Source organism: Micromys minutus (assembly GCF_963924665.1).
Source record: "Micromys minutus genome assembly, chromosome: 1".
In the NCBI taxonomy this organism is placed as follows: domain Eukaryota; kingdom Metazoa; phylum Chordata; class Mammalia; order Rodentia; family Muridae; genus Micromys; species Micromys minutus.
The window spans coordinates 246,992,322-247,017,821 of record NC_137969.1 but is presented as its reverse complement, the minus strand read 5'-3'; the positions used below and the strand labels follow the sequence as shown (position 1 = coordinate 247,017,821).

Here is a 25,500-nt window from a genome sequence, read left to right as displayed (position 1 = left end):
ACACTCAGAAATGTCCTCCGTGGTATGAGTCGCATTTTCCTTTTTCAACTTTTGTATTGGGTCTTTGTGAATTTCTCACCATGTACTCCAGTCACCTCCCCCTGGCACCTACCCTCCACCCTTGCAATGCCCTTAACAGAGCAAAAGAAAAACTCTTCTTGTGGGAGCCATAGCATGTCACAGTGTGTCCCTCAGTCTACCCCTTTGTCCACTCTTCTTCACTTGCATATCTTCATTGCCATGACTCCTTGGTCTGGTGCAGACCTCTGGCTTCTGCTCCACTATCAGTATGGGAACCTCGCTGGGACGCCTCTCAGATCTCCCGTTGTTACCTGGTGTCTAGGACATCCTGTAGTTTTGGATCTGTAGGACCCACCTCTTCCAGCAGTGGTGCAATTCTTTTAATAAGAGAAGGAACCACCCAGTTTTACACCTGCTAAGTGGTTCTGGAATCTATAAACACTAAGATAAACATGACACTTAGCCGTAAAAGAGCTTTGGCTGTGGGCCCGGAAGGGTGTGGCACAGAGCCAGGGGACCTCTGCACTAGAAATGGGCATGGCATGCTCCCAGCCCTGGAGGCTGCAAGTCTGGGATAAAGATGGTGTCAGGATCTGCTGAGGCCTCTCTCTCTTTCAGTTGGCTGTGTCCCTGCCTCCTCTCTGTTTGACCTGACATCTCTCTATGACCGTGTTCCCCATCTTTGGTCATTAGTCACATTGGCTTCAAGCCACCTGCAGACTTTTCTGTCTTTAACCACCTTGTTCAAGACCCTGTATCCACATACAGTTCCATCTGAGGCCTCAGCATCTAGACTTGTTCTTAGATGTAGATGCATATAGATCACAATATACAGGGAATTCCGAGGTGGCTGGTGGGTGTTTGAGGTAGTGCACATGCGTGGGTGCGTGGGTACGAGTGTGTGTGTATGTGTGTGTGCCGTTTTCTGAACATACCCAATGTTTTATTTTTAATGTATTACTAGCGGATTTAAGTTTACATAGTGAGAAATAATGGAAGACGAAAGGCATCAACATTGAAACAAAACTCACTGGCAATGGTGAAATGTGTAGAAATACCTAAAGCCAGAGCAGCACGCTTTCAGGAGCATCGCTGGTCTGAACAGGAAATGCACCCGGAACTGAATCTGGGCCTCATCCTAACAGAACAAAGTCAGGAATCAGCTGCATCTCCTAAATGCTTCTTACGGACAGAAATGTACTTGATTTAACCAGTCCCTAGTGTGCACTGTGCTGACGTTACCCATGGTGCATCTGCGACACTGGAGGCAATCTTGTTTCTGACGAGCATGTCTCAGCCTACTGTTATAGCTATTCAGTGTGTGCTGGGCGCTGCTCAGACAGCGGGTGACCATGAGTCACGGTGCTAGATCTATTCAAGCACTCTGAGAAAGAGAGGACCCATCACATGGATGGACACAAAAGCTCCTAAGACTTACCTGACAGTGGTGCTGGGAACCTGGGTCTGAGGTATGATGTCATTATGCAGGTTCCCAGGCTCATCTCGTAGTATGGCTTTGGGTCTTTGGTAGCTGTGTTAACTATTAGTCAGGTTATTCTCTGATGTGACAGGACAAGACCAGATGAGACTTTCCTCCATTTCCCACCTGCCAGTGAGTGTCCCATCCATTCTTGTCAAAATATATGAAATGACATTTCCGAAGGGAGAGTTGTCACCTCCAAACTGACCTCAGCCCATAGACATCACAAGGATTGCGCAGTGTCCAGGCTGTGGTTTTAAACTGTTGCACTCTTGCTCCCTAGTGGTGAGTCTTGGGTAGGTCCCAGCCTGGAGAGGTGGAAACTGTGGCTCTCATTTTTCAGATGTGGTACCAAGGCCCCCATGAGGTCCCACCTGGGAAGCATGTCACTTGGGGCAGGGGCGAGTCCCTTCCTCCGCTTCTTTCTTCTCTCCAATCCTAGTGGTTGTGGCTCCTGTGCTACCTGGGAAAGCTTGAGTCCAGGGATCAGGCTGGAGTTAGCCAGACTGTCCTGGTTCCAAACAATCTCCACACACCACCCTCATTTCTGACCCAACTGAGAGGTTCTGGCATCAGTCTTAATGAACTAATGCTTTTAGCATGACTGAAAGTTCCATCTCTCACTGCCATGATTCGTCATAAGAAAGGGAGAGAATTCCATCCAGCCAAAGCAATCGCATGGAGCGGAGGCAAGGAGGATCCCAACAGAGGCCGGCCATGTCTTTTCCTAATGAGGCAGGTGCACTGTACTTCCGCCCTCAGCATGTGACATCACAGAGCACCGGCAGCCGGGAGGCTCACTGGAGGCTATTATTCAGGGCGTTGCCTCTAAGGCTTGCTTGACTGACTGCCACTCCAAGCCCACCAAGACTATGGCCCAAAGCCTCCATTCTCAGCCACATAGTTGATCTTTCCGGAATGGCCAGGCACCACGCAGCATCCAGTGTGATCAGCCACTCAAAGCAGGAACTTCTCAGTAGATGTGACTCAGATTAGCCCGAGTGGAGTCCCAGCTTCTCTTTGAGAAATACTCACTTCTTCACCACCCAGATGTGTTGAAGATCCACCCAGCGTTTGGTTGGATGATGTCTACCCAGTGGCGAGGCCCAGGGCTGGACCAAGTACTCTCAATGTTCAGCTGTATGCCTGTTCTGAGCCCTTTGTAGACACATAGTTCTGTCCCTATGACTATTCCCTGATGCTTGGGGCTATCATTAGCACTTCAGGGACCATGAGGGGAAGCAACCTGCCAACCATCACAGAGACAGCCAAGGTGACAGCCAGGCCACCCGGCTCCAGAATGCCCGCTCTTTTGACCCCTTTCTCACACCTGCCTGACTTGCTTGTTAAGCTTTCAAAAACATTAATTAGTGGCCACCCCTACGTCAGATGGCCTGCTCAGCACCCCTGGAGTTCCTTTGGTAATTTCCGGTCCCTCCGAGAAGGAAGGACCACCCTCAGTCCACAGGTCTTGGGTCTCATGGCCATCATCTGCAAGAGCTTGAAGGAGGAGAAATGAAGCCAGAGAACAGGCTGGAGGGAAGTTATTTTTCAATCAAGTTGGGCTTTGCCTTGCTAATCCTTCTCCTCTGCAGGGGCCAAGGGCAGACAGTTCTTCTCAGCATGGGGACAGCCTTGGCCCTGAGATTGGGAGCTCCCCCCCATCTGACAATAAACAGAAGAATGTGTCTCCAAAGACACCCAGCTGCTCCTAATGAAGCTAAGGGTTGAAAAGTGGAGAGAGAAATTGTCAGCCATGAAAAGCCCAGGATCCTCTGGGCGACACCAATCCCTCCAACAACTGGGAATCTGTCCAAGACTTTTCCAATAGAATTTTTTTCCTGTTTGGACCGAAGTGCTAAATTCCCTTCCAGGTCCAAGCTTTTGTTTCTCCATACGTGATGTGGTGATCATAACACACATCTCAGGGCTATAGCTTGGTGGAAGGGTGTGTCCCGAGTATTCATGAGGCTCTGGGTTCAATTCCTATCTCTATAGAAAAAAAATGCATAAACACATGGTGTGCTTAAAACATATGTCCCACACGTACCTTCACAGTATACAACTTAAACACATGTTCTGGGTTCCATATCTGAGGCTCTTAGGGAAGTTGAAGTTTACATTCAAGGTCCTCTTTATTATAGATGAGTTCTGCTTATGAAAATGAAGATATTCTGAACCAAAGAAGCTTGGAGCAAATGTGTTTTAAAGAGGGCAAAGACTGGGTTGGCTCAGGGGGCAAAGTCCTTGGTATTGTCAGCATGGGGACCTACGTTCAATCCATCAGAACCCACATTTTATAAAAAAACAAAACAAAACAAAAAACCCCAAACTTCCCAAAACAAGGTAGATAATCATCTGAGGAACAACACCTGATTTTGACCGATGGCTGCCACACATGTGCACATGCACACACATTTGCATATGCACCAATGAACACACAGTTTTGCATGCATCCACATATGCATGTGCACCAATGCACAAGCATGTATACATACATACACATATGCACCAATGTACACACATGTATACACACAGACACATATGCATACACACCAACGCACACACATGTATATACACATATACACACATTTTTTTAAAAAAAAGAGTGAAAAGCCTCCTTGAGAAAGCAAATCCTGTTTTACTCTATTTTACTGGGGTGGCTCTGAGAATACAAAAGTCGTTTCCCTGATGGAACAATGGGCTTCCATCCACAAAATGGCCATCAAATGCAGCTATAAAGCTTTTCAAAATGCAAGATGGAGGAAGCCTTTGATTATCACCCTCTGAAGCCCAGGATGACATTGTCCGTGGCCTTTGGCTCCCACATGGCAAACAGAAAATGATACTCAGGAATCTAGAGGTCAGGGGTGACATTTGGTTTCGCGGGGTCCCTTGAACAGATTTCCTGTGCTGTCTCTGAGGAATAGCCTCTAATGCCTTTTCAAGGCCTCGGGTCCTCGACACCTCTCCTGGTGCCTGTCCTTGCTATTCCAACCCCACCTGCTTATCCCTGTACAAACCTTGGGTCATGGTCAAGAGCTGCTGGCTTAGCCCCCCGTTTCTTGGGGCCCTAAGCAATATCCAGGATTTATGAGTGCTGCACATGAGGGATCCCCTTCCTTCCTTCCCTCCCTCCCTCCCTCCCTCCCTCCCTCCCTCCTTCCCTCCCTCCCTCCCTCCCTCCCTCCTTCCCTCCCTCCCTCCCTCCTTCCTTCCTTCTTTCCTTCCCTCCCTCCCTCCTTTCCTTCCTTCCTTCCCTCCTTTTCTTCCCTCCCTCCTTCCTTCCTTCCCTCCTTCTTTCCTTCCTTCCTTCTCTCCCTCCTCCTTTCCTTCCTTCCTTCCTTCTTTCCCTCCTCCTTTCCTTCCTTCCTTCCTTCTCTCCCTCCTCCTTTCCTTCCTTCCTTCCTTCCTTCTTTGTTTTCAAGGCTAGAGACAAGCTATCTGGTGTAAGAGGGTGATCTGTAGTGTTTTGGAGCCTGGGTAGCTCCCCACCCCTGGGCTGTCCAGGATTTGTCATTATTAGTATCTGGCTTTCACCTCCATATTTGCCAAAGCTGCTGACATTTTGAGCAGAATGTAGTTGTTGTGGGCACTTCAAAGGAGGGACAATATTTCCTGACAGCCTGTTGCCTGTGGCTGAAGTGCTCAAATCATCTTGTCTTGCTTTCTTACTTTGTGGGAAAAAAAAAATAGCCAGTGTGAGAATTTCACACATGATAAAGGGTTAGAGAAATGTAAGGGCCTGTGGGCATATATGCATCAAAATGCTTATTACTGGGCCATTAGTAGCCAGCAAGGGGCACCAGTGTAAATATCCAGCCATAAAGTTGATAAACTTGTAACATTGGCAGGAGTCTCTCTTGTGTCTTGATGGTGTCCAGTTGTTATGTCACAGAGCACAGTGGCTTCTTCAGAGAGTGATGGTCTCATGGCAGAGCCCACAGATGGGCAGCCTGGGGCCATTGCAGGCACTTAGTAGGGCTGCAGAGGGACTAGCTGCTTTCTTCTTGGTCATCCTTAGCAATCACTGCTGGGCTTTCTGTCTTCTGAGTTCTATTCTAGGAAGGCCGAGGCTAGATAAAAAGATGTATGATGTTCTCAGCTCTCTGTAAGGAATGTTCCAGAAACTTTGTCCCGAGTTCAGCTCTGCATGGGAGGCTGGAAACTGCTTGTGCCTGGTTTTTCAGGATTACATACTTGATTAAAAACTGAGGTCATTTGTCCTGTTTACAAGGTCAAAGAAAGTTCCAGGGTGACCATAGCACAATCATGAAGGGGCAGCAAGATAAACCATTGGAAGGGTAAGAGAAAGACCAGGGGTGGAGGGTCCCATTGCATACGTGACAAGTGAGCAGATCAAGGGAAGTATGGAAGGGGTTAAATTGGCCTGTCACTCCCCCCATCCCCACAACCTTTCGTTGGATTTTCTGAAATTTTCTAGTGTAGATATCTAACAAGTTCACAAAGAGAAAAACTCTTCCTGTCAGATGTATATGTGAATATTTCTCCACGGGTGGTCTCGAGGACAAATTATTTGCACAAGAGTGAGTGAATAGTAATTATGCCTCATGTGTGTAAGACTAGCATTCTACTGCTGAGCTTCATTCCCAGCCTTCTCCTTCATATTTCGAGTTTGGGTCTTCCTAGTAATTAATTTTTAAATACAAATTTAAATTTACACCAAATATATGCACACACACAGATCACACATATACACACATACACAATGAAGTACTCAGGCAAGAAGTGCCCCTCACCCTGGCCTCTCTCCCTTAAAATCTCTCTTAGGAACGCATGACAGTGTTGAGTCTGTGACTCTTGCCTTGCAGAATTGGCTGAGAGAGTTCTAACTCGGGGACTAGACACCGACATCTCTTGCGGAGGGACCCATCAACATGACAGGTGGCTCTCTGCTGGGTGTGATGACCCAGTTTGGAAGGACTTGGATAGTTTTGATTCAGTGAGGCTGGAGAGGGACTGTGAGGCAGGAAGTATTGCGTAATAGTTACAGATGTGAGCTTTGGGGCTCAACTGGCCTTGTTTCTCCCTGCCTCCACTAGCACGGTTTCAAAGTGGTGACCAGAACACTCCTGTCAAGGGCTCTTTACTGCTGGCTTTAACTTTTGTTGCTTGACTTAAATTCCCTAATGTTGACATTAAGTATCCTGAGTATTTGTCTTAGTTGCAAGCTTTCAGACGACAGTTGCTCATTTTGGGGTGGCTCGAGTGGGTGATCTAGGAAGGACCACATGTTGCAGGCTCTGTCTTCAGGCCTTTCTCTTTGTTCTCCCTGTCTCTGCCAGATGAAGTTTACTGGGTGAAGACTAGACTTGTTCTCTAATTGTAATCGCTAAAACCACAATGGCTGGCATAGTTAAACTAAAATTCTGACATTACTCTCATACCAGGGTCCCTGTGAACCCAAGGGTGGTGGGGATGAGGTCATGGGGTGGGTGGGCAGGGCAGTGGCAATAGGGCAGGACAGGCATCCATTTGCAGGCTTCTCATGGTCCCTCCCATCTTCCTTTCCCCTCCTGCATTCTTCTTGGTCCATCCACCCTATAGTCCATTGGATGGTAAATGCCCTCCACAACATCTCTCTGTTCCAGGGATCAGCCAGATAGAACCAGACTGAAACTTCCATTCCGTCTGAATTCCTTAGGCATAGTCTCAGGCTCAAGCTTGGTCTATAGCTTCTGGATCCCCACTGTCTCCCGCACGGATCAGGACAATCGTGATGACTCCTGTCTCCTAGAATAGCCAGCTTAGGGAAGAAGATGTGAAGAAGACAGCAGGGATCTCAGAAACGAGCCCAAAGGACATAGCCTCGGCAACCAACGGCCAAAAGGACGCTAACACAGGAAACTGCTTCCTGTACAGCAGTGCTTCGAGACAGGGCACTCTTTCTGCAGGAGGACAGCCATTTCTTTGACAGCCATGCACAGACACCTGGCCACCATTGCAGGGGGATATTACGTCAGCACTCACTCCCCGAGGCTGGGTGAAGAACGAACACTTCATGGTGCCTCAGCACCTAGGATAGCACCAAGGAGGACTTCAGAGATGGCTGAGAGACTCCCAGTGATGTAACAACAGTTGAGGATTATTGGAAGCCCACTGCCTTGGACCACGTGTGGCAGCACACAGCTATCATTCTAATACCCTGGGGGTTAAGACAGGAAGACTGTCATGAGCTTGAGGCTAGCCTGGGCTAATTAAGGCCGACTTTGGTTATAGGGTATGGCTATGTCAAATATCGAATGTAGCAGTAGAGGAGGGATGAGGAGGAGTCACAGCAGTTACTGAATAGGGGGCCAAGCACCAGCACCTGTCTTCTTTGGGCTCTCTCTGGGATCATTACCCGCACCACCAGCCAAGAAATGGTATGAGCTGAATGTCTCTGCCCAGGGCACGCAACCTGAGAAGGCCTCATTCCAGAAAGGAAGGCGCTGTGGCCTGTGAACATTGGCTTCTGTTGGGGCTGCCTCTAGACAGGCAATTAATGTAAAGTCTAGTTGTCCCAGCTGGAGGGAGCCACTCCCTCCCCCAAGCCCTTCACCTTCCTGTCACAGTTTGTGGTCTTTACGTTCACACTGTCACTTTCTGTTGCAGCAGAAACTGCTAATAGGGAGCACTGTGTTCTTTTCTTTGAAACCAATATAACCAGCCTCTTTGTATCGGAGGACCTGTTCTGCCTGCACCATCCCACACCCCCACCCCACCCCAGTCACCCTCTAGGCCTGCTGTCCTAGATACAAACATCTCAGTGTGCCTAGCACTTCCACAGTTTTAACACTTAACACCCTGCTGGGACACCCTTAGTCCTGTGTAGGGACAAGGAAGGCAGGTCACCTTTGTGCCTGTGCAAGAATTCTGATATTTGAGAGGAACTTTTGGATCTCATTCAAAACAGGTGGGCTTTAAAATGCAAATTCAGGGTATGTGTATGTTCACGCAAACACAGGTTGCATGTTTAATCTCCATTTTTAAGTGCGATTGGGAGCAAAGATCACACCGATTCTCGGTGTTGGGCCTCGGAGCTCTGTTCTTAAGTGACAGCTCAGGACAGCCTTTCTTCTAAGGCTGCACTAACCCTGTGGGGCAGACCCTTCTGGAAGAGCCCATATTGACACACTTGCTCTGAACAGGGGCTCAAGCAGCCTAGGCTTAGTATCCTTCCCAGAGAGGGTGACAAACTAGACTAGCATCCTTCCAGCTGAGACTTGGTGACCCTGTTCACAGGCGAACCTATCCGAGGTTGCATAGGAACAGCTCCTGCCTTCCGCACACCAGGGCTTGGTGTAAACATCCTTTGTCACCCAACAGTGGGACAGTAGCACTCCTCTTCCCAGTGGGTTCCAGAGCCTACTGCCTTTGTGGGTCTGTTCTCTCTCAATCTCTGTAGGGCAGGGTAGTAGTGACCAGAAATGGCATGCCTTCTGCCTGACTCCATCCTGTTGGCCAGAACTCAACCATGTGACCCCACCCACCTGCATGGGAGGCTGGGAAGTGAGGTTTGTCCCACAGGGAAAAGGAGATTTGCCACTACACAGGCCATCAGCCAGTCAGTACCCTGACCCAGTGCAAGCGGCTCCCCCATCGGAGATCCTCTTTCCAGTTTCCAAAGCAAGATTCTGTAAGGACACTATATTTTATTTAGGAAGGTCTAACGTCAAATGAACTTGGTTTGAGTGGAGTTACAGAAGTGTGTGTGTGTGTATGTGTGTGTGTGTGTGTGTGTGTGAATGAGGACATGTATATATGCCATAGCACATGTATGAAAGTTAGAGGACAGCTTCAGACACTGGGCTTTCTCTGTACCTTGTTTGAGGCAGTGTTTCTCTGTGTCAGATCAGCAGGCATATAGACTTCTAGGAATGCCACTTTGTCCCTCATCTCCTTGTGGGAGACTGGGATTACAGACAGACACGTGTTGTCATGACTGGCTTTACATAGGAGCTGGGGATTTGAACTCAGGTCCTCATGTGTGTGGCATGCACTTTACCCTTTCCTCTGCCCTGTAATTTTTTTGCAAGCTTTACCAAGGCTTTTAGACGTATTGGTCATAACTATACACTTAAGGGGGAAATGCTCCATATGTCCAGGACTTACTAAGAGACATTTTAGTGAGTACTCTGTAGGATATAGTTTGGAAAACACTGATCTAGAAGTTTCTCATTTTTATGAAAACATCGGCTTGAAAAAAATTGCCTAAGTTTGTAGTTTCACCAAGTTTAGTCCCTTGGTGCATCATGGTGTCAGAGGCCCAGAGATGCGTCTTCATGGGATATGAATGAGGTATCTGTTGCTGTGGCAAAATACCTGAGAAACATCATCTGAAAAGTGAAGCCAGAATCCTCTGACTCTTTCAGAGGTCAGAGGTCACGGCCTGTGGTGTGGTTCTGTCGTGATGCTGTGGGGAAGCAGAATTTCACAGCAGGATCATATGATAGAGAAAAGCCATCCACATTGTGGTGACCAGAAAGCAAAAGGAAAGAGAGAGGGGTTGGGGTTCCACCTTTCTTCTCAAGACCCGTCCTCAGTGACTCAACTTCTTCCCATCTCCCCTCAGTGACATCATCAGTTGGCGCCAAACTTTCAGACAAATAAAACCAAGCCATAGCGGTCTTCTGTCTCTTCCCCCTTTCCTTCCTGTACCTTCGATCCCATGCCCTTCCCCCTCCTCTTACTTCTCCCCCCCTCTTCCCCTTCCTCCTTCTCTCATTCACTCCTTTGAGAAAGGATCTCACTCCATGGCCTTCCATCTGTGAGCCTCCTGCTTCAGCATTCTGGGTGCTGGATTCACAAAAGTGAGCCGATGTTCCCGGCCAGTCTCTCTTTTTAAACCTGGCAAAGAGAGTCCATGAGAACGGGTTCACGTCTTATTATTCACGGGTGAGTGTAGCCCCGGCATCTGCTCCCTACACGACTTCATGAATGACCATACAGTACCATGCGTGCTTTCCTGGGTCATGGCTGGACACTTTGGGGCAGTCTGCCTGCCCTGGGCCTGTCGCCCAGGCTTGTCCATCTGGCCGAATGTAAAATCCCAGTTTGTCTTTTGTCTGCTTACAGTTTTATGGCTGGCTGGCGGCACTGGTCATAAATCAGTGCGGTTTGAGGGTTAATGTTGAGCTTAGACAGAATCACTCTCAGGGAAAACTGGAGCAGTTTTTTTTTTTTTTCTTTTTTTTTTTTGAGTTACAGGCACTGGTCCTATATATATATATAGCTTAAAATTTAATTTGGTGTGTAATTGGGACTAGCTCTTTGGAGCCCTGGGTTATGTGTTTTGGAGCAGCTGAGGAACAGGGACGAAGCAGGGCAGGACGTGGTATGTTAATTGGTGGCCTCTGGGACCTGAGGGTGAACAGGATCTAAGTCCCCAGTTAGAATGAGCTTGGCGGTTTTATTTGAGTCTGAGGGGGCATGTATACAGAAAGCACGGGTTTGCACCAACCGGAGCAGGTTACTCTTTGCTCTGCTGCCTGTGGACATGGTCCTCAGCAAGAAGGGGAGACGAAAGATAGAAGGTAGCGGGCATCCTGAGAGAGGGTGTGTGAGCTTGCCCATAGTGGCTTGCCTGCACCCCCGTCTGTAGTGTTTCTGCGCTGCTTGGCCTGTGGTCCCTACGAGGGTTTTACATTTTATTACCGGTCTCGATAAAAGGGACTTGGGTCAAAGCAAATATTCTTGGAGGAAAAAACAAAGGAAATTAAATGCAAAATCATGACTGGTAAGTAACTACACAGAGGCCTGACTTTAATACCGCCAGAGCCATTGGGGGAAGTGGTCCCCAAGAGTCGGAAGCCAAGGACATTGGCCTGATATTCCCAAAGCCTGGCCTCTCTCCTGTTTAAAAAGAAATTGCCGTTTAATTTGTTTCTGAGTTTTATTTCTCAAGTGAACCAGCATGGGGCCCTGTAATGAGGTTGTGTTTCTGGGAGGTGTTGAAAGACGGGAAGAGGAGGGAAACCACTGAGCAAGGCTGGGTCTCATCTGGAGCGGGTGTGGACCTCCTCAAGTGGTGTGGGCTCTCGAGGAGTTGGCTAGTGGAGCACAGGAAAGGAGGTGGAGACGCTTGGGGCTGTTGCTCACTTGCTTCAATGGACAGGAGTTGCCTGTGTACGACACTGTGATCCCCAGTAAATCAGGCAAAGGACCTAAGAGAGGGAAGCAAATGGGAGCCAAGGAATTAAGTGTGTTTGGAGTGAACTAGGAATGGCCCCAGGGACAAGAAGGTCTGAGCATCTCCGCATCTCAGATGCAGTTGTGCATTGGTATCTAAGGGGGTTAGTTTCAGGAGCCCCATGAGCACCAAAGTAGTTAGATGCTCAAGCCCCTTGTATAATGTGGTCTAGTGTTCCCACAGGACAAACACATCTTTGTATTCTTTGATCATCTCTCTAGCTGGCTTGTAGAGAACTTAGCACCCTATATGTGTGGTTTCTATCCGCTATATTGTGGAGACAAGCAAAAGAACCCTGTTCATGTTTAGGATTGATGGGTTTTTAAAAAATATCTATTTTTCAAATGCAATCGAATCCAAGAATGCAGAAACAGAAAATGGACTGAGCGTATGTTTAGCTAGGAGATTTCTAGTCCAGGGAGCATCAAAGCAAACCTAGTGATTGTCACTGTCAGGGAAAATCTCTGTTACTTGGTCCTAAACCAACTTTCTGCACAAGATAAAGTAATTGGTGGTAAACAGGGACAGGGACAGGAGCAGGCACAGCTGTGTTCCACCACCCTGTCTCCCCTGACCTTTCAGAAACTGAAGAGTAGCAGAGGTCTTGAATCCCAAATCACCCTCCCACAAGCTCTCCGCCTGCTCCACCCCTGGCTGCCAACTCATTTTATAAAAAAACAACTGTGAGCTCATGAGGATGGCAAAGAAAAGCCAACCCTAAGGTCTGCTCCTGTCTTAGCCACATGCTGCCAGCTGGGGGACCCAAGAGCCCATTCACTTGAGTGTCTTTGGTGCACCTGGCACGTGCAGGAAGGAGTATTTCCCAGCAGTACTAGAAAAGAAACATTGTTTCTATAGACAACAGCCTCTAATTGTCCAAAGTGGCCCAGAGCAGCAACACTGTGTGTTTGCAATGCTTACTAAGGTCTGGGAGTCTGGGATCCCATTTAGGTTTTGCCCTAATTGGCCCCATCCTGCTTTCTCCTTGTTACCTGTTTGTAACCCTTCTCCTAATGTAGCAAGGGGCTTCATTGCCAGGATGGGGTGAAGCTCTCCATGGTGTTGTAAGGACACACAACACTAAGGCATTTGATGCTTCCAACTTCCCGAAGTAAGTTTTATGGCCCTATTTCACCTACTGGGAAACAGAGGCCATGGGGAAGATCTGACTTCATGCAAGGTCACTCAGAAGGGACAGAGTCTTCCCACAGTCTGAAATGCATCTGTGCTGCACAGGAGCTGATCTGAGATGGGCAGTACCTCAGAGTGCCCCACCCCCAGGCTTGCTCTCTCAGCACTGCTGACATTATGGACCTAACAAGTTTGTGTTGTGGAGGTTATCCTGGGCATCATGGGATACTAGCAGCCCTTGGCCATGAGAGATGCCAGCAGCATGCCCTCAGTTGTTAGAACCAAATTACCTCCAGACATTGCCATGTGTTCCTTGGTTGATCATAGTGAGCAAGAGCCACACCTGAAGGATTCTAAACCTTATTGGACGTTCCTGGCCATGGGCCAGGGATGCCATCAGAGAGGAGAGCTGGGGCACTGAGACCAAGCTTGGTGAGGAGCTGGTGCCCTGTCAGTTTTGTGAGAGTGTACCAGAGCTTCCAGAAATGTGGAGGTGGAGGTGAGCATCAGTCTGGAGCCAAGGTGGACTGGGTTCGAATCCTGAAAATTCCACGGAGTAGCCACAGCACGTCAGTTGCCTGAGCCTTCCAGTCCTTGTCTGTGACTTGGGTAGTTCCAGGGCAGATCTATAGAACATGTGGGCTTATAAAAGAGAGGGCTTCTATTCAGGAATCATGGCCCCTACCACCTTTAACAAAAAAATTTCCCCGATACTAGCTACAGGGCAGGTTCCACAGTTCTACCTCTGGTCCCCTGTAGCAGTATCTGCAACAGGGCAAAAGCTGGTTTGTGTCTTCCAAGCGGCACTACAGGTCTTCCCTCTGGACTCTGTCTTGTGCCAGATCCATTCAGTTCCCTCAGCTACTTCCACTTAGGTCACCCAGGACATCGGGTGGAGCCGAGGACGTTAGAGCTAGTGCCCTTGTCCCCTTCCTTCTGTCCAGCAGTGCCTCTGGCCTCAAAACTTGTCTTTCCACAAATATTTGGATCCATAGCCTTCACCCCCACCTGAGTCTAAGAACCCCTCAGGGACTCAGATTCCTCCCAGTCACAGGAATTCGGCAATGAAGACATCCGTCTGAGTTCATCACCAGGAGAGCTCAGGGGTGAGTGAGGAAGTGACCCTTGCCTGGTGCTCCCAAGTCACTCTCTGCTGCTATTCTCATTGACTTGGCTTAAATGATGATTAAGCCTGAGTTTATGGGTCCCGAGGAGCCACAGGTGACTTCAGGACAATGTTTCTTAAGCGTGGGTCATGACCCCTTTGGCAAACTTGTATCTCCAAAAAAATATTTGCATGACGATTCATAATCGTAGCAAAATTATGGGTATGAAAGTATCGACAAAAATAATGTTATGGGTGGGGGCCATCACAACATGAGCACGTGTATCGAAGGATTTCAGCGTTACGATGGTTGAGAACCTTAGGGGCTATGGTAAAAGTTACCAGGCTCTAAACTTCTGGGACTTCCCTACCAGCCTAGCATACCTATTAGCATTCTCTGCAGTACCGGAAGACCAAGAAATCACCTGTGGCTATCTGTTTTTCCAAGACTTGGGGTCTCTGACCACTGAGCAGGTGAGGTACAGATTCCCAGGCCCCTGCTTCAAAGCATGAAGGTCTCGAACACGGTTTGGGGACATAAGTCAGTTAGTAGACCGCTTGCCGAGCAGGTGTGAAACCCTGGGTCCCGTTTCTAGCATCATGGATATCAAATGAGGCAGCGAATGCCTGTTTCCTCAACTCAAGGCTATGCTGGGCTACATGAGGACGTCAAGGCCAAATGGGGATCTGTTAGAGTCCTGTCTCGAAAGGAAAAAGTCTTAGGCTAGAGAAATGGCCCAGCGCATAGGAGTGCCTGCTGCCCTTACAGACTGGTTTCCAGTATCCAAGTCAGGTGACTCTTAGTTGCCAGCTCCAGCTCCAGGGCATCTGATACCCTCTGCTGGGCTCCACAAGCACTCACACGTACTATGCATTTTTTAAAATGATGTCTTGGACTGGAGAGATAGCTCAGTGGTTAAGAGCACTGACTGCTCTTCTAAAGGTCCTGAGTTCAATTCCCAGTAACCACATGATGGCTCACAACCATCTGTAATGAGATCTGATGTCCTCTTCTGGTGTGTCTCAAAACAGCTACAGTGTACTTATATATAATAAATAAATATTTAAAAATAAAATAAAATAAAATAAAATGATGTCTTTTCAAAGGGTTGAATGGAACTCAGAAATGAGCATCTTAGCACTACTCTGGAGGGATCTGTCAGTGAGCATATTTTGAGCAACTGAGTCACACCTGATCACACCAATCACATGAGCATTATGTGAGTGGGAATTTATGTGTCATCTGTGTGCACACACAGCATGCTTCCATGTATGTTCTCTCTGGGCATGATGAAGCTTAAAGAGATTTTAATTTCGCTGTACTTTTTAAACTTTATAATGATTGTATAGAATCAATCATATAATGTTTAAAATAACTACCAGAGCCACCAGACTTCACCCCTGGGCTGGGAAGAGCAGACATATTACAGAGAAAATACTAGATTTGAAGTGTATTTTGGAGAAATACGACTGTAGAGACAGAAGACCACAAATTTGAAGGAATCTCTTTGTTTTAATTATTTCTTTTAATTTTTGAGATTAATATAATTGTATCATTTTACCTTCCCTTCCCCCCTCCAAGCCCTCTCATATATATACCCTTCTTGCTTTCTTTCAAATTCATAACCTTTTTTTTTCATTAATTATTGTTGCATACATATATTTACACATACACAGACACACACAGAGGGAGGGAGAGAGAGAGAGAGAGAGAGAGAGAGAGAGAGAGAGAGAGAGAGAGAATGTTCCTAAATATATTGAACAACTGTCCTCATCTATATAATGTTACTGCCATGTGCATTTTTAGAGTTGCATTAGACAACCAATTGTGTGCTCTTCCCTGGGGGAAACTATTTCTCCCCCTCTGGGTTTTCCTTGGTGTCTGTCATTTTTTTTAAGATTTATTTATTTTATGTATATGATACACTTAACTGTCTTCAGACACACCAGAAAAGGGCATCAGATCCTATTACAGACCGTTGTGAGCCACCATGTGGTAGCTTGGAATTGAATTCAGGACCTCTGGAAGAGCAGTCAGTGCTCTTAACCTCTGAGCCATCTCTCCAGTCCCCGTGTCTGTAATTCTTTGTGTAGGGTTGAGGCCTTCTGGGTTCCTCTTATCTGCCCCCCCAACACCCCCCCCCAGTGCCACATCCACATTAGCTGTCTTTGTCCCTTTGTTCTGCTGGTGAGGATGAGTGCAGCCTCTCCATTCCTAGGAGATACAATGCAACAGCAAACTCCATGATCCTCCCAACCCTCTGGCTCTGACAACCTGCCTGCCGGCTCTTCTGCAGCGAGCCCCTGAGCCTTAGGGGGAGTGTTTGGAGAGGAACCATTGGAACTAGGCTCCACAGCTCTGTATTTTGATTGGTTGTGGTTTATCTGTAATAATCTCCATCCATGGGCAAGAGAGGTTTCCTTTGTTAGGGGTGAGGACTACACTCAGAGCTGAAGGAATCTTCCAGAATGTGTCCCCTTCCTCAGAGGCTCCCATCTGATAAGCTTGCCTACCCCTAGGGGCCTGAAGAAGTGGGAAATGACCCACCTTCCATTTCCAGATGATCTTTTTATTTTATTTTTTTTAAAGCCAGAGGCAGAATTGCAGCTGGGAATTTGGGCCTGTGGCCTTGAGCTAGACAGCCAGGCCTCTCCTGCCTCCTGCCCCTCCTTTGCCCAATCTTTGGGGTCCTGGGCCTGGTGTTCTCCCTCCATCACCACCACCACCCCCCCGACATGGCTTTCCTGCACCCCCCACTGGCCAGGCAGAACTGGGATGGCAATTTTACAGCGCTGGTATTACTTCATTGCTGCCCTCACAGGGCCCCACAGCCACTTGTGAGCTGGCCAGACCTCGCCAGGGTGACTGTTTCCTACACCTTTACAATGTGAGAGGAAAAAAGGGGCCGTTGGATTTATGGAAACTATATAAAGTTTATGGAGTCTTGGCAGGCCAGAAGTAGGAATGCCTGCAGGAAGGGGGGCACATTTTAAAATAGAGACAGCCAGGCAAGGGCAATGGGCCTCTGTCGAGACATTAGATGAAATCCCCGAGTTCAGGGTATGCTTTGTGAATCTAGGGCCAGGGAACCTGGCTTGGAGACAGCAGCTGCCAGGGGCTGGACGGTCTCAGGGTGACCTCATTCACTCCCATAGCATGCTTGTGGGGTGGACAGGGCTGCCCTCATTCTGTAGAGTGTGAATTTGCTGACGGTTGTAGCATGACATGAAGTAGTTGTGCTGGGCGGGTTGAGGTTCCTTCGGACTCTTCTGTGCATTGAGTGATGCATCTTGGTTTTAAGCACTGAAAATAGGCTCTTCACACCTTTTCAGTTTGGAACTTGTCTGATATTTGGGATCATGTCTGACCATCCCCTGCTAACCATCACCGTACCCCTCCTGTAGAAGATGATTTATGCTCAGGTTTGCCCACAGGTGTTGGTGGGGACAGAAGCAAAAGCCACCTTGGTTGGTTCTGAATCAGGGCAGGGTTTGAATACACAATCTTTGCTGCCAGGATTCACATGTCCCACTTCTCCCAGAGGACCCTAGAAGAGTAATCTATGAAATACAACGTCGCCTCTCCCCATCTCTGTCATCTAGGCACTTTTAATTCATTATCCCTTTTATTTGTGCCTCCTGGTAGCTTTGTTTCTCCTTCTTACTTGTCTGTGAATTCTTGGAGCGCAGATTCCATGAAATGCTTAATTCTTCGTTACTTGTTTTGCCCACAGCTTGGCATGGTTCCCGTGTCTAGTAATCCTTGTATAAATATCAGCTGGGAGTGTGGATGGATGGATGGATGGATGAATGGATGGATGGGTGGATGGATGGATGGATGGATGGATGGATGGATGGAAGGATGGGTGGATGGATGGGTGGATAGATGGATGGATGGATGGATGGATAGATAGATGGATGGATGATGGATGGATGGATGGATGGATGGGTGGATGGATGGGTGGATAGATGAATAGATGGCTGGATAGGTGGATGGATGAATGGATGGATGGGTAGGTGGATGAGTGGATGGATGGATGGGTATATGGGTGTGTGTGTGGGTGGATGGATAGATGGATGGATGGATGGATGGGTGGATGGATGGGTGGATGGATGGATGGATGGATGGGTGGATGGATAGATGGGTGGATGGGTGGATGAATGGGCACATAGGTGATTGAAAGGGTAAGTGGATGCCGTATGTGGCAGGTGGATGGTAGGTGGATAGACAGATGGAGGAATAGTACAGTCGATGGTAGGAAATACCTGGCTGGCTGAGTTGAGGATAGTGTGTGGTTCTGGATTTCCAGGTGGATGGGTAGATAGGTAGGGCACATGTAGACCAACAGATACTCACACTCACATTTGCACCACTTCATGCAGTTAAGCTGTGAGTTCTCTCTCAACCTCTTTACTAAATGCTTTCCTATTTCAGGGGCTGTACTTTGCTGTCTCTGAGGCCAGCTGGTGAAGTAAGTCTGGGCGTGTGTGTGTGTGTGTGTGTGTGTGTGTGTGTGTGTGTAAATACTTTACAATCCCCATAAACTTGTTTAAAGACAGGTGGGGTGAAAGTATAAACTCAGGCAGCCTTTGGGGAGGGCAGTTTGGAAGTGGCTATTAAAATTTTAAATGTGCCTACCACTAAGACCCAGCAGCCCCACTTTGAGCTGTCAAGGATGAGAAATGCCGTCACAGGCTCTCTGCACAAAGCTGTGTGCTGGTCCAAGGCTGCTAACTGGTATGTCGCTCCTAATGGTGGCAGATTAAAAGTGATCACAACATCCATCGAAAAGGGGATAAGTAAGTACCCTGGAAAACTCTGGCCACCAAAGGGAACGTGGCAGATCTGTGTCCAGAGGTGTACACTTCTCCACTGGCTCTTGAGATGGGACACTCCAAGCTTTCAGGAGACCCTGGGACTCAGCCATCTCTCAGCAAGTGTCTCCTTGTCCTAACTCCCCACTCAGTGTATCCTGTCCCGCTCTAGGAAGCACAGCCTGCTGGGATTACATCTTTCAGTCTAATGCCTGCTTGTCAGTGACCTTCTGTAGAGAAAGAGACAAATGAGAGCGGGGAAAATAATTATTGTCTGCTGGCTCTTCAATTAAAAAGCACAAAAGGCACAATATTAAAATCTGATTTATAGGTGCCACTATCTGCCTAATAGTGTGGCCAGGAGCCAAAAAAGCACTGTAGTCATTACGGAAAAGCAAAGCCTTTTTTCCCCTCTGGAAGCAGACAAATTGGCTCTCATTTTCTCCTTGCTAAAGGACTATGAAATGCTTGTTGGCATCTACAACATGGTGTTCTACTGTGCTGAAATCCAGAACTCAGTAATCTGGGAGTAACTTGGGAATTGTCTGGTTCAGCACCCCAGGGAAGTTTCCTGAGAGGCATGATGACTAGACATAGAGGTGGCAGCCACCAAAGGCCACCATGCATCAAGATAAAGATTCTGATGCTATGCCCATCAGAGGAACACTGTCTAGTTTCTGACAGACCTAGGATAGCTAAGACCACAGTGCTTAGGAGGGAGGGGAAGGAAGCATGGGGATTTGGCTCCCAATTTATTTATCTGTAAAGTAAGTTGTGTGTGTGTGTATGTGTGTGTGTGTATGTGTGTGTATGTGTACATTATATATTTCACTGGTTGAGTATAAGATGTGTGGTGTATATGTACAAAACGTGTGTCTTGTATAAATGTGTGTGTGTGTGTTTGTAGGTACCCACCAAGGTGTGCACCCAGGTGTACACATGTGGAGGCCAGAGATGTTCAGCTGTGTTCCTCTATCGTTGTCTACTCTATTGTTTGAAACGAGGGCTCTCACTGAACTAGAGGCTTGCTGTGACATCTGGACTGGCTGGCTGGGAGCCCCTAAGGATCTGCCTTTCTCCAACTCCCCGGGCTGGCATTGCAAACATATACTGCTGCACCTAGCTTTGACATGGCACCGGGGACTTGAACTCAGGTCTTCTTGCTTACAGAGCTTACAGGGGACACATTTTACCCACTGAGCCATCTCTCCAGGCCCTGCTCAGTGAATTTCATCAAAGTCATTGTTGCAGTTACAGTTTATCACTGGGAGAGCTGGAATTGAACTACACTTGCAATCTTCAAGTGACAGCTGATGTGGGGTAGACCACATGGGATTCCCAGCGCTGCTTCTTTGCCACTGGAAAGGCCTCTGGGTACCTTCTGAATCCTGTTCTGTTCATAGCACGGTTACTCCATAGCAGGGGTGCTGTCCAGCTTACATCTCTATAAACACACGAACAGAGCCAGCCCAGAACACAACTGATTGATGGTGGTGCCCTGCTCAACGGGCGGTTCTTCCTAAGAAGCTCAGTGGGGAGTGCTGTCCCCTGCCAGAAGAGACCCAGGGTTTAGGGCTGTCCACTCACCACCGACTGCATTGCCCATGATGTGCAGAACCCCAGGTTCCCTTAGTCATCCTGAGAGCGGGCCCCTCATTCTTAGCTTATTGAGCGGAAGGTGAGGGGTAGGAGAAAGGCCTGAGTATAGGAGCTGGAAATGACCAGAAGGCTGGCCCTAAGACTGTGAGATTATTTTTCCTTAGGCAGCTGTACGATCCACTGCCTTGTGTGGACCTTCGCCCTTCCCACCAGAGCATGTTCATCTTACAGCCAGGTGATCGGCCACTCATGATCACTCTGAATTCATGAGATGCTTAGAAGCCCACATTTGGGCTGGAAAACTGGGATCTGGTGCTACATAAGCCCCTGGTGGCCCCTTCTGAGAAGGATGCTGCTCGCTCCTGCTGGGGACCCTGCGGGGTTTAGTCTGCCATCTGTCTACTTGGGGTTTCCCTGGGAACGGAGAGCAGGCTTTTGCCCATGTTTCTTCCGTGCCCTGGTTAATGGCATTTTTTTGTTCACAGTGGAGAGGGAAAATGTGCAGAAGAGGACTTTCACACGATGGATAAACCTACACCTCGAAAAGGCAAGTGGGGGTGGGGTTCTGAGGGCTGGTGAGTGATACAGTTACCTATATTCACATGTGGCTACATAGATGGTTCTGTTCTCTCTCTCCCCATCTGTGTGTGTGTGTGTGTGTGTGTGTGTGAAAGAGAGAGAGAGAGAGAGACTTTCTGTAGTATACGGACATATCTGTGTTCATGTATGTAACTGTTCATGCATGTAACTGTTCATTATGTAACCATTCATGCATGTAAGAGTTTATGCATATAAGTGGTCTTGTATGAAGATGTTCATGTGCATAAGAGTTCATATATGAAAGTGTTCATGAATGTAACTGTTTATGTAAATGTTCATATATGTAAGTGCTCATGTATATAAGTGTTCATGTATGTAAGCATACACAGTGAGCCTCTCAGAGGACAACCTCAATGTCAACTCTTGCCTTCCACCTTGAGAGAGAGAGAGAGAGAGAGAGAGAGAGAGAGAGAGAGGGTCTCTTGTTCACTGCTGTACACCCAGACTAGCCATCCCATGAGCCTCTGTGAATTTGCCTATGTCTGCTTCCCATCTTGACTTAGGGGCACTGGGAACTGCAGATACACACTGCCACGTCTGGGTTCTGGCTGTTGGAACTCTGGTCCCCACACTTTATGGCAAGAGCTCTGTGCCTTTGAGTCTTCAAGGGTGTCATAAAGACTCATAGCTGTCCATTCTGGGGAGCACAGAGAGCAGTCACCAGCATAGCTGGGGAGGGGAATCCATGAGTGAGCCACAGAAGGCATCCCTTGCACAATGTCCTTCCATGGACAGAGGACCCTCAGTCCAGCTGCCCACTCTGGGGCTGTTAGCAGCCATTCGTAACCATTTGAACGGACTTAGGTGAGGTTGGCAAAGCCACTTTAGCATAGCTGTTGATGTGCCAAGCCCTGCATCAGGTAGCCTTCTTCGTGCCTGCACACTGCAGGTTCCCTTGAATCTTCCCATAGCCCAAAGTATAACGTTGCACTGAGGATGGGGTGCCTAAGGCCTTTCCCAGCTCCTCTGCAGCTTTGCTGTGGCTCTTCTCTCCCCATTCTAATACATTATTTTTATTTTATGTGCATTGTTTATCCTGCATGCATGTCTGTGTGAGGGCGTCGCTGGAGTTACACACAGGTATGAGCTGTCCTGTGGGTGCTGAGCATTGAACCCCGGATCCTCTGGAAGAACAGCCATCTCTCCAGCCCCAACTCTCTCTCTCTCTCTCCCTTTATTTCTCATGTTCTTTGGCCATGCAACTTTGAGTAACATTGTGTCTGCAAGGTGCTGCTGCTGCTCACCTAGCTCCCGGGCTGATAATCGCAGCCCCAGACAAAAGGCAGAGCTGGGGAGGAGAGGAGAGAAGGGTGAGCAGGTAGAGGAAGCAGGGGAACTGGCAGAAATGTGAGCTCCTTTGCACATGAGGCTGGGAATGTAATTGTCCCAAGTCAGAAGCAGGGGAGCGAGGCTCCTGGTTGAAGTGGCTCAGTTTAACCCTTGACTAAGTTCTCAGCACCCATCTTTCCTGAGCCCTGTCCCTCCTTTGGAATGGATGGCATGGTGCTGCCATGTCACCTAAGGGCATTCTGAAGACTAGATGGAAAGTGACAAGGATTCACACTTGAAGCAAAACAATCCTTTGTCGTTTGTTTCGACCGTGGGTGCATCGCTCAGAAAGCAAAACATTTTGGGGGGTGGTGGGGGACTGGAGATGACCAAAAGGGGAAACCAGTCTCCAAACCTGAGCTTGGTGAGCCCCCAAATTACTGCCTGATGCATGTCAGCCTGGCTGAGAATTCCTAGCAGGAGACAGGGTAGAGCCAGAAGGTCTTTCTTTCTTTTTATAGTAAAAATAAATGAACACTGAAAAGAGCCCTATAGAGTCATGTGACAAATGCTCCTCATTCACCAACCACCCAGTGTGAACCCCTTTGAACAAGTAAGTATTTGCCACGTCAAAGACATTCTCCTCGGCTGGGCCTGCCCTTGTCCCGGTTTTTTTTTTTTGGGGGGGGGAGGCAGGTAGGTAGCGGGTAGCACCCATTTCTGAGGATAAATCAGCACCTGAGAGTGACGTGGCCCTCTTGTTAGCAGAGAGAAACTAACAGCCCCATTTCCAGCCCCGAGACTTCACAAAACAACCTTTAAGCCAAGGAAACCTAGGAAGTCCTTGGTGAATTGGGCTTAGCTACAATTTGAAGGCTGTCAGGAATATTTACGGAGTCTCCGGCTTCTGGAAAAATCCTTTAATTTACAGAAGGAGTTCAATCATGCAGAAAGCCCTTGGGGGAGATGGTGTGTGTGTGTGTGTGTGTGTGTGTGTGTGTGTGTGCGCGCGCGCGCGCGCACTCGCGAGCGTGTTGTAGTTAGTGCTATAGCAGACTCCAGAAGCCTGGGGAATGTTGGTCCAGGGAGTGTTTGGGATGGAGTGGCTTCTAACCCCCTGCCATCCAGCTGTGGACTCCAGCCAAGGTTGTGTTTGATGCTGCAAAGGCCCTTCCAGAAACAGCCGATGGAAATTAGCCTTTGGGTTTAAATCCCAAGCCAGACTCAACCTCCGTCAGGCCGTAACTGGAAATTTTGTTAGCCCATTCATCAAGGGTGTTGGAGTCTCTTAAAAGGAAGCAGTCTGCCAGGCCTGGAATGTGCCCGAGGCTTCAAGGTTTGCAAAGAAAATACCTTGCCTTTTGGCTCAAACACACTGGAGCCCTCAGGGCAGTCCCTTCCCCCCTTTTGTACACCTGTAGGTAGCCTCATCCTGTATTTTGACTAACTGGGGCAAGGGATTGGGACTCATATAAAGGTTGAGGAAGTGCTGCCTTCCTTAACAAACAGGAGAACACAGGCCCACCAAGGGGCCAGGGAGGGAAGACTTTCCCAGAGAAGGTGCTGACTGAGCTAACATTGTGTTGAGATTTTCCTCACCACTAGGTATGTGCTGGGGACAACAGCCACTGCCCCAGTTTCCCATTGTCCCTGGGATATAGGAAACACCCAGTCACTCCTCTAACCCTGACAAGGGTAAGGAAGAGTTCAGATCGAGGCTGCAGAAGCTCACCGGTGCAGGCTTCTGGTCCCTGTTGTGTGATTCTGTTGCATTCATTCCAACCACCCAAGTCCAGATGAAGGAAACAGGATTTTACCAAATAGCTATGTGATGGTCACCCAGCCTCTTTGTGCCTCAGTTTCTCCAAATCTGAAGTGAGGACTTGCCACTTCCCGAGAGCCTAACAGACTTTGCATGTAGTTTATTGATGGGTATACTGATGTATCTATTTGGGTAGAATATGGGGATGAGTGAAGGCCAGAAGCCAACCTCCAGGGTTCATTCTTGGTAGCAACCCACCTTATTTTTTGACACAGAGGTTTTTTTTTTTTTTGGAACTGGGACTTATTGATTTAACAAAGCTGGTTGATCAGCAAGCTTTAGGGATCCTCTGGTCTGCACACCACCTTCACTGGGATAACAAGCGTGTACCACCATGCCCAGCTCTGTATGTGGGCACTGAGGAATCGAACCCAGGTCTTCATGCTTGTACCACAGACGCTTTATCAACTGATCCATTACCCCAGATCCAGAATGTTTTTATGCTTTGGAAGCCTATAAAGGCATGCCATTTCTTTCTCCTCTTAAACAGAAACCTGGATGTGATCTAGTCTTCGAGTCTGAGGTCTCAGTTAGGTGGGCTACCAAAGCCAGTTGTTGCTGAATCTCTTATAAGCTGTCCTGCCAAGCCGCCAGACACCTGCTGGCCAGAGGTTTCTTCCAGGGCAACAGGCTTCTGCCTCCTCGGATGACCCTTTGCCTGCAAATCTCACTCTTGAGCAAGAACCAAGTAGATCACCCAGGTCATTAATTGGCTTCTTCTTCTCTTCCTGTCCCACAGTGCGACCCACCTCTAGAAGTTACGGACCTGTTTGTTGATATCCAAGATGGCAAAATCTTAATGGCTTTGTTAGAAGTCCTCTCTGGGCGAAATCTGGTATGTTGTCACAGCAGGGTCCGGAGCATTACAAAAGGAAACACTGCCAAGGTTCCTTTTCCATGCAGGTGTCAGATTTCTGTCACTGTGACTAAATACCGCAGGTAAAACAAAACAAAATTAAAAAAAAAAAAAAAAAAAAAAACAACTATAAGGAAGAAGGGACTTAGACTTTAGGCTCATGGCTCCAGAGGTGTCTGTGGCCACTTGGTCCTGGAGATTTGGGCCTAAGAAATGACAGGACCAGGGATCCTAATATTGTCCTCAAGGGCACAACTTTAAAGATCTAACTTCCTCCCACCAGGTTTCATCTCCTAAAGATTCCACCAGCAGCCACTAGCCCCACATAGGCCAATAGCAGCCGGAGCCTTTAGTGTGTGGTCTTGGGAGTGGGTGCAGGGGTTTAACAAGCCAGGAGCTGGTTGGAGAGAAAACTAGACACATTTATCACATGTCAAGATTCTCCATTTACCAGCTCCAGCAAGCCAAGTCTCAGGATCCTAGGATCACAGTGACATTTGGATGCCTCCATTATGGGTCTTTTCATTCATTCATTCATCCATCCATCCATTCATTCATTCATTCACTTATACTTATTCACTTTACATCTCCCTTTCCTCCCAGTACCATC

General features: G+C 48.0%; 1 protein-coding gene across 2 annotated transcripts in view; it reads left to right on the top strand.

Annotated features, from left to right (window-relative positions):
• The window catches only part of CLMN (calmin), an 88,390-nt gene that overhangs the window by 37,086 nt on the left and 25,804 nt on the right, over nt 1–25,500 (top strand). For both annotated transcript variants that reach the window (XM_080928798.1, XM_080928799.1), the window contains exons 2-3: nt 20,829–20,890; nt 24,774–24,869. In XM_080928798.1, the coding sequence (XP_080784924.1) occupies nt 20,829–20,890; nt 24,774–24,869 (158 nt within the window). The remainder of the gene's footprint in view (nt 1–20,828; nt 20,891–24,773; nt 24,870–25,500) is intronic.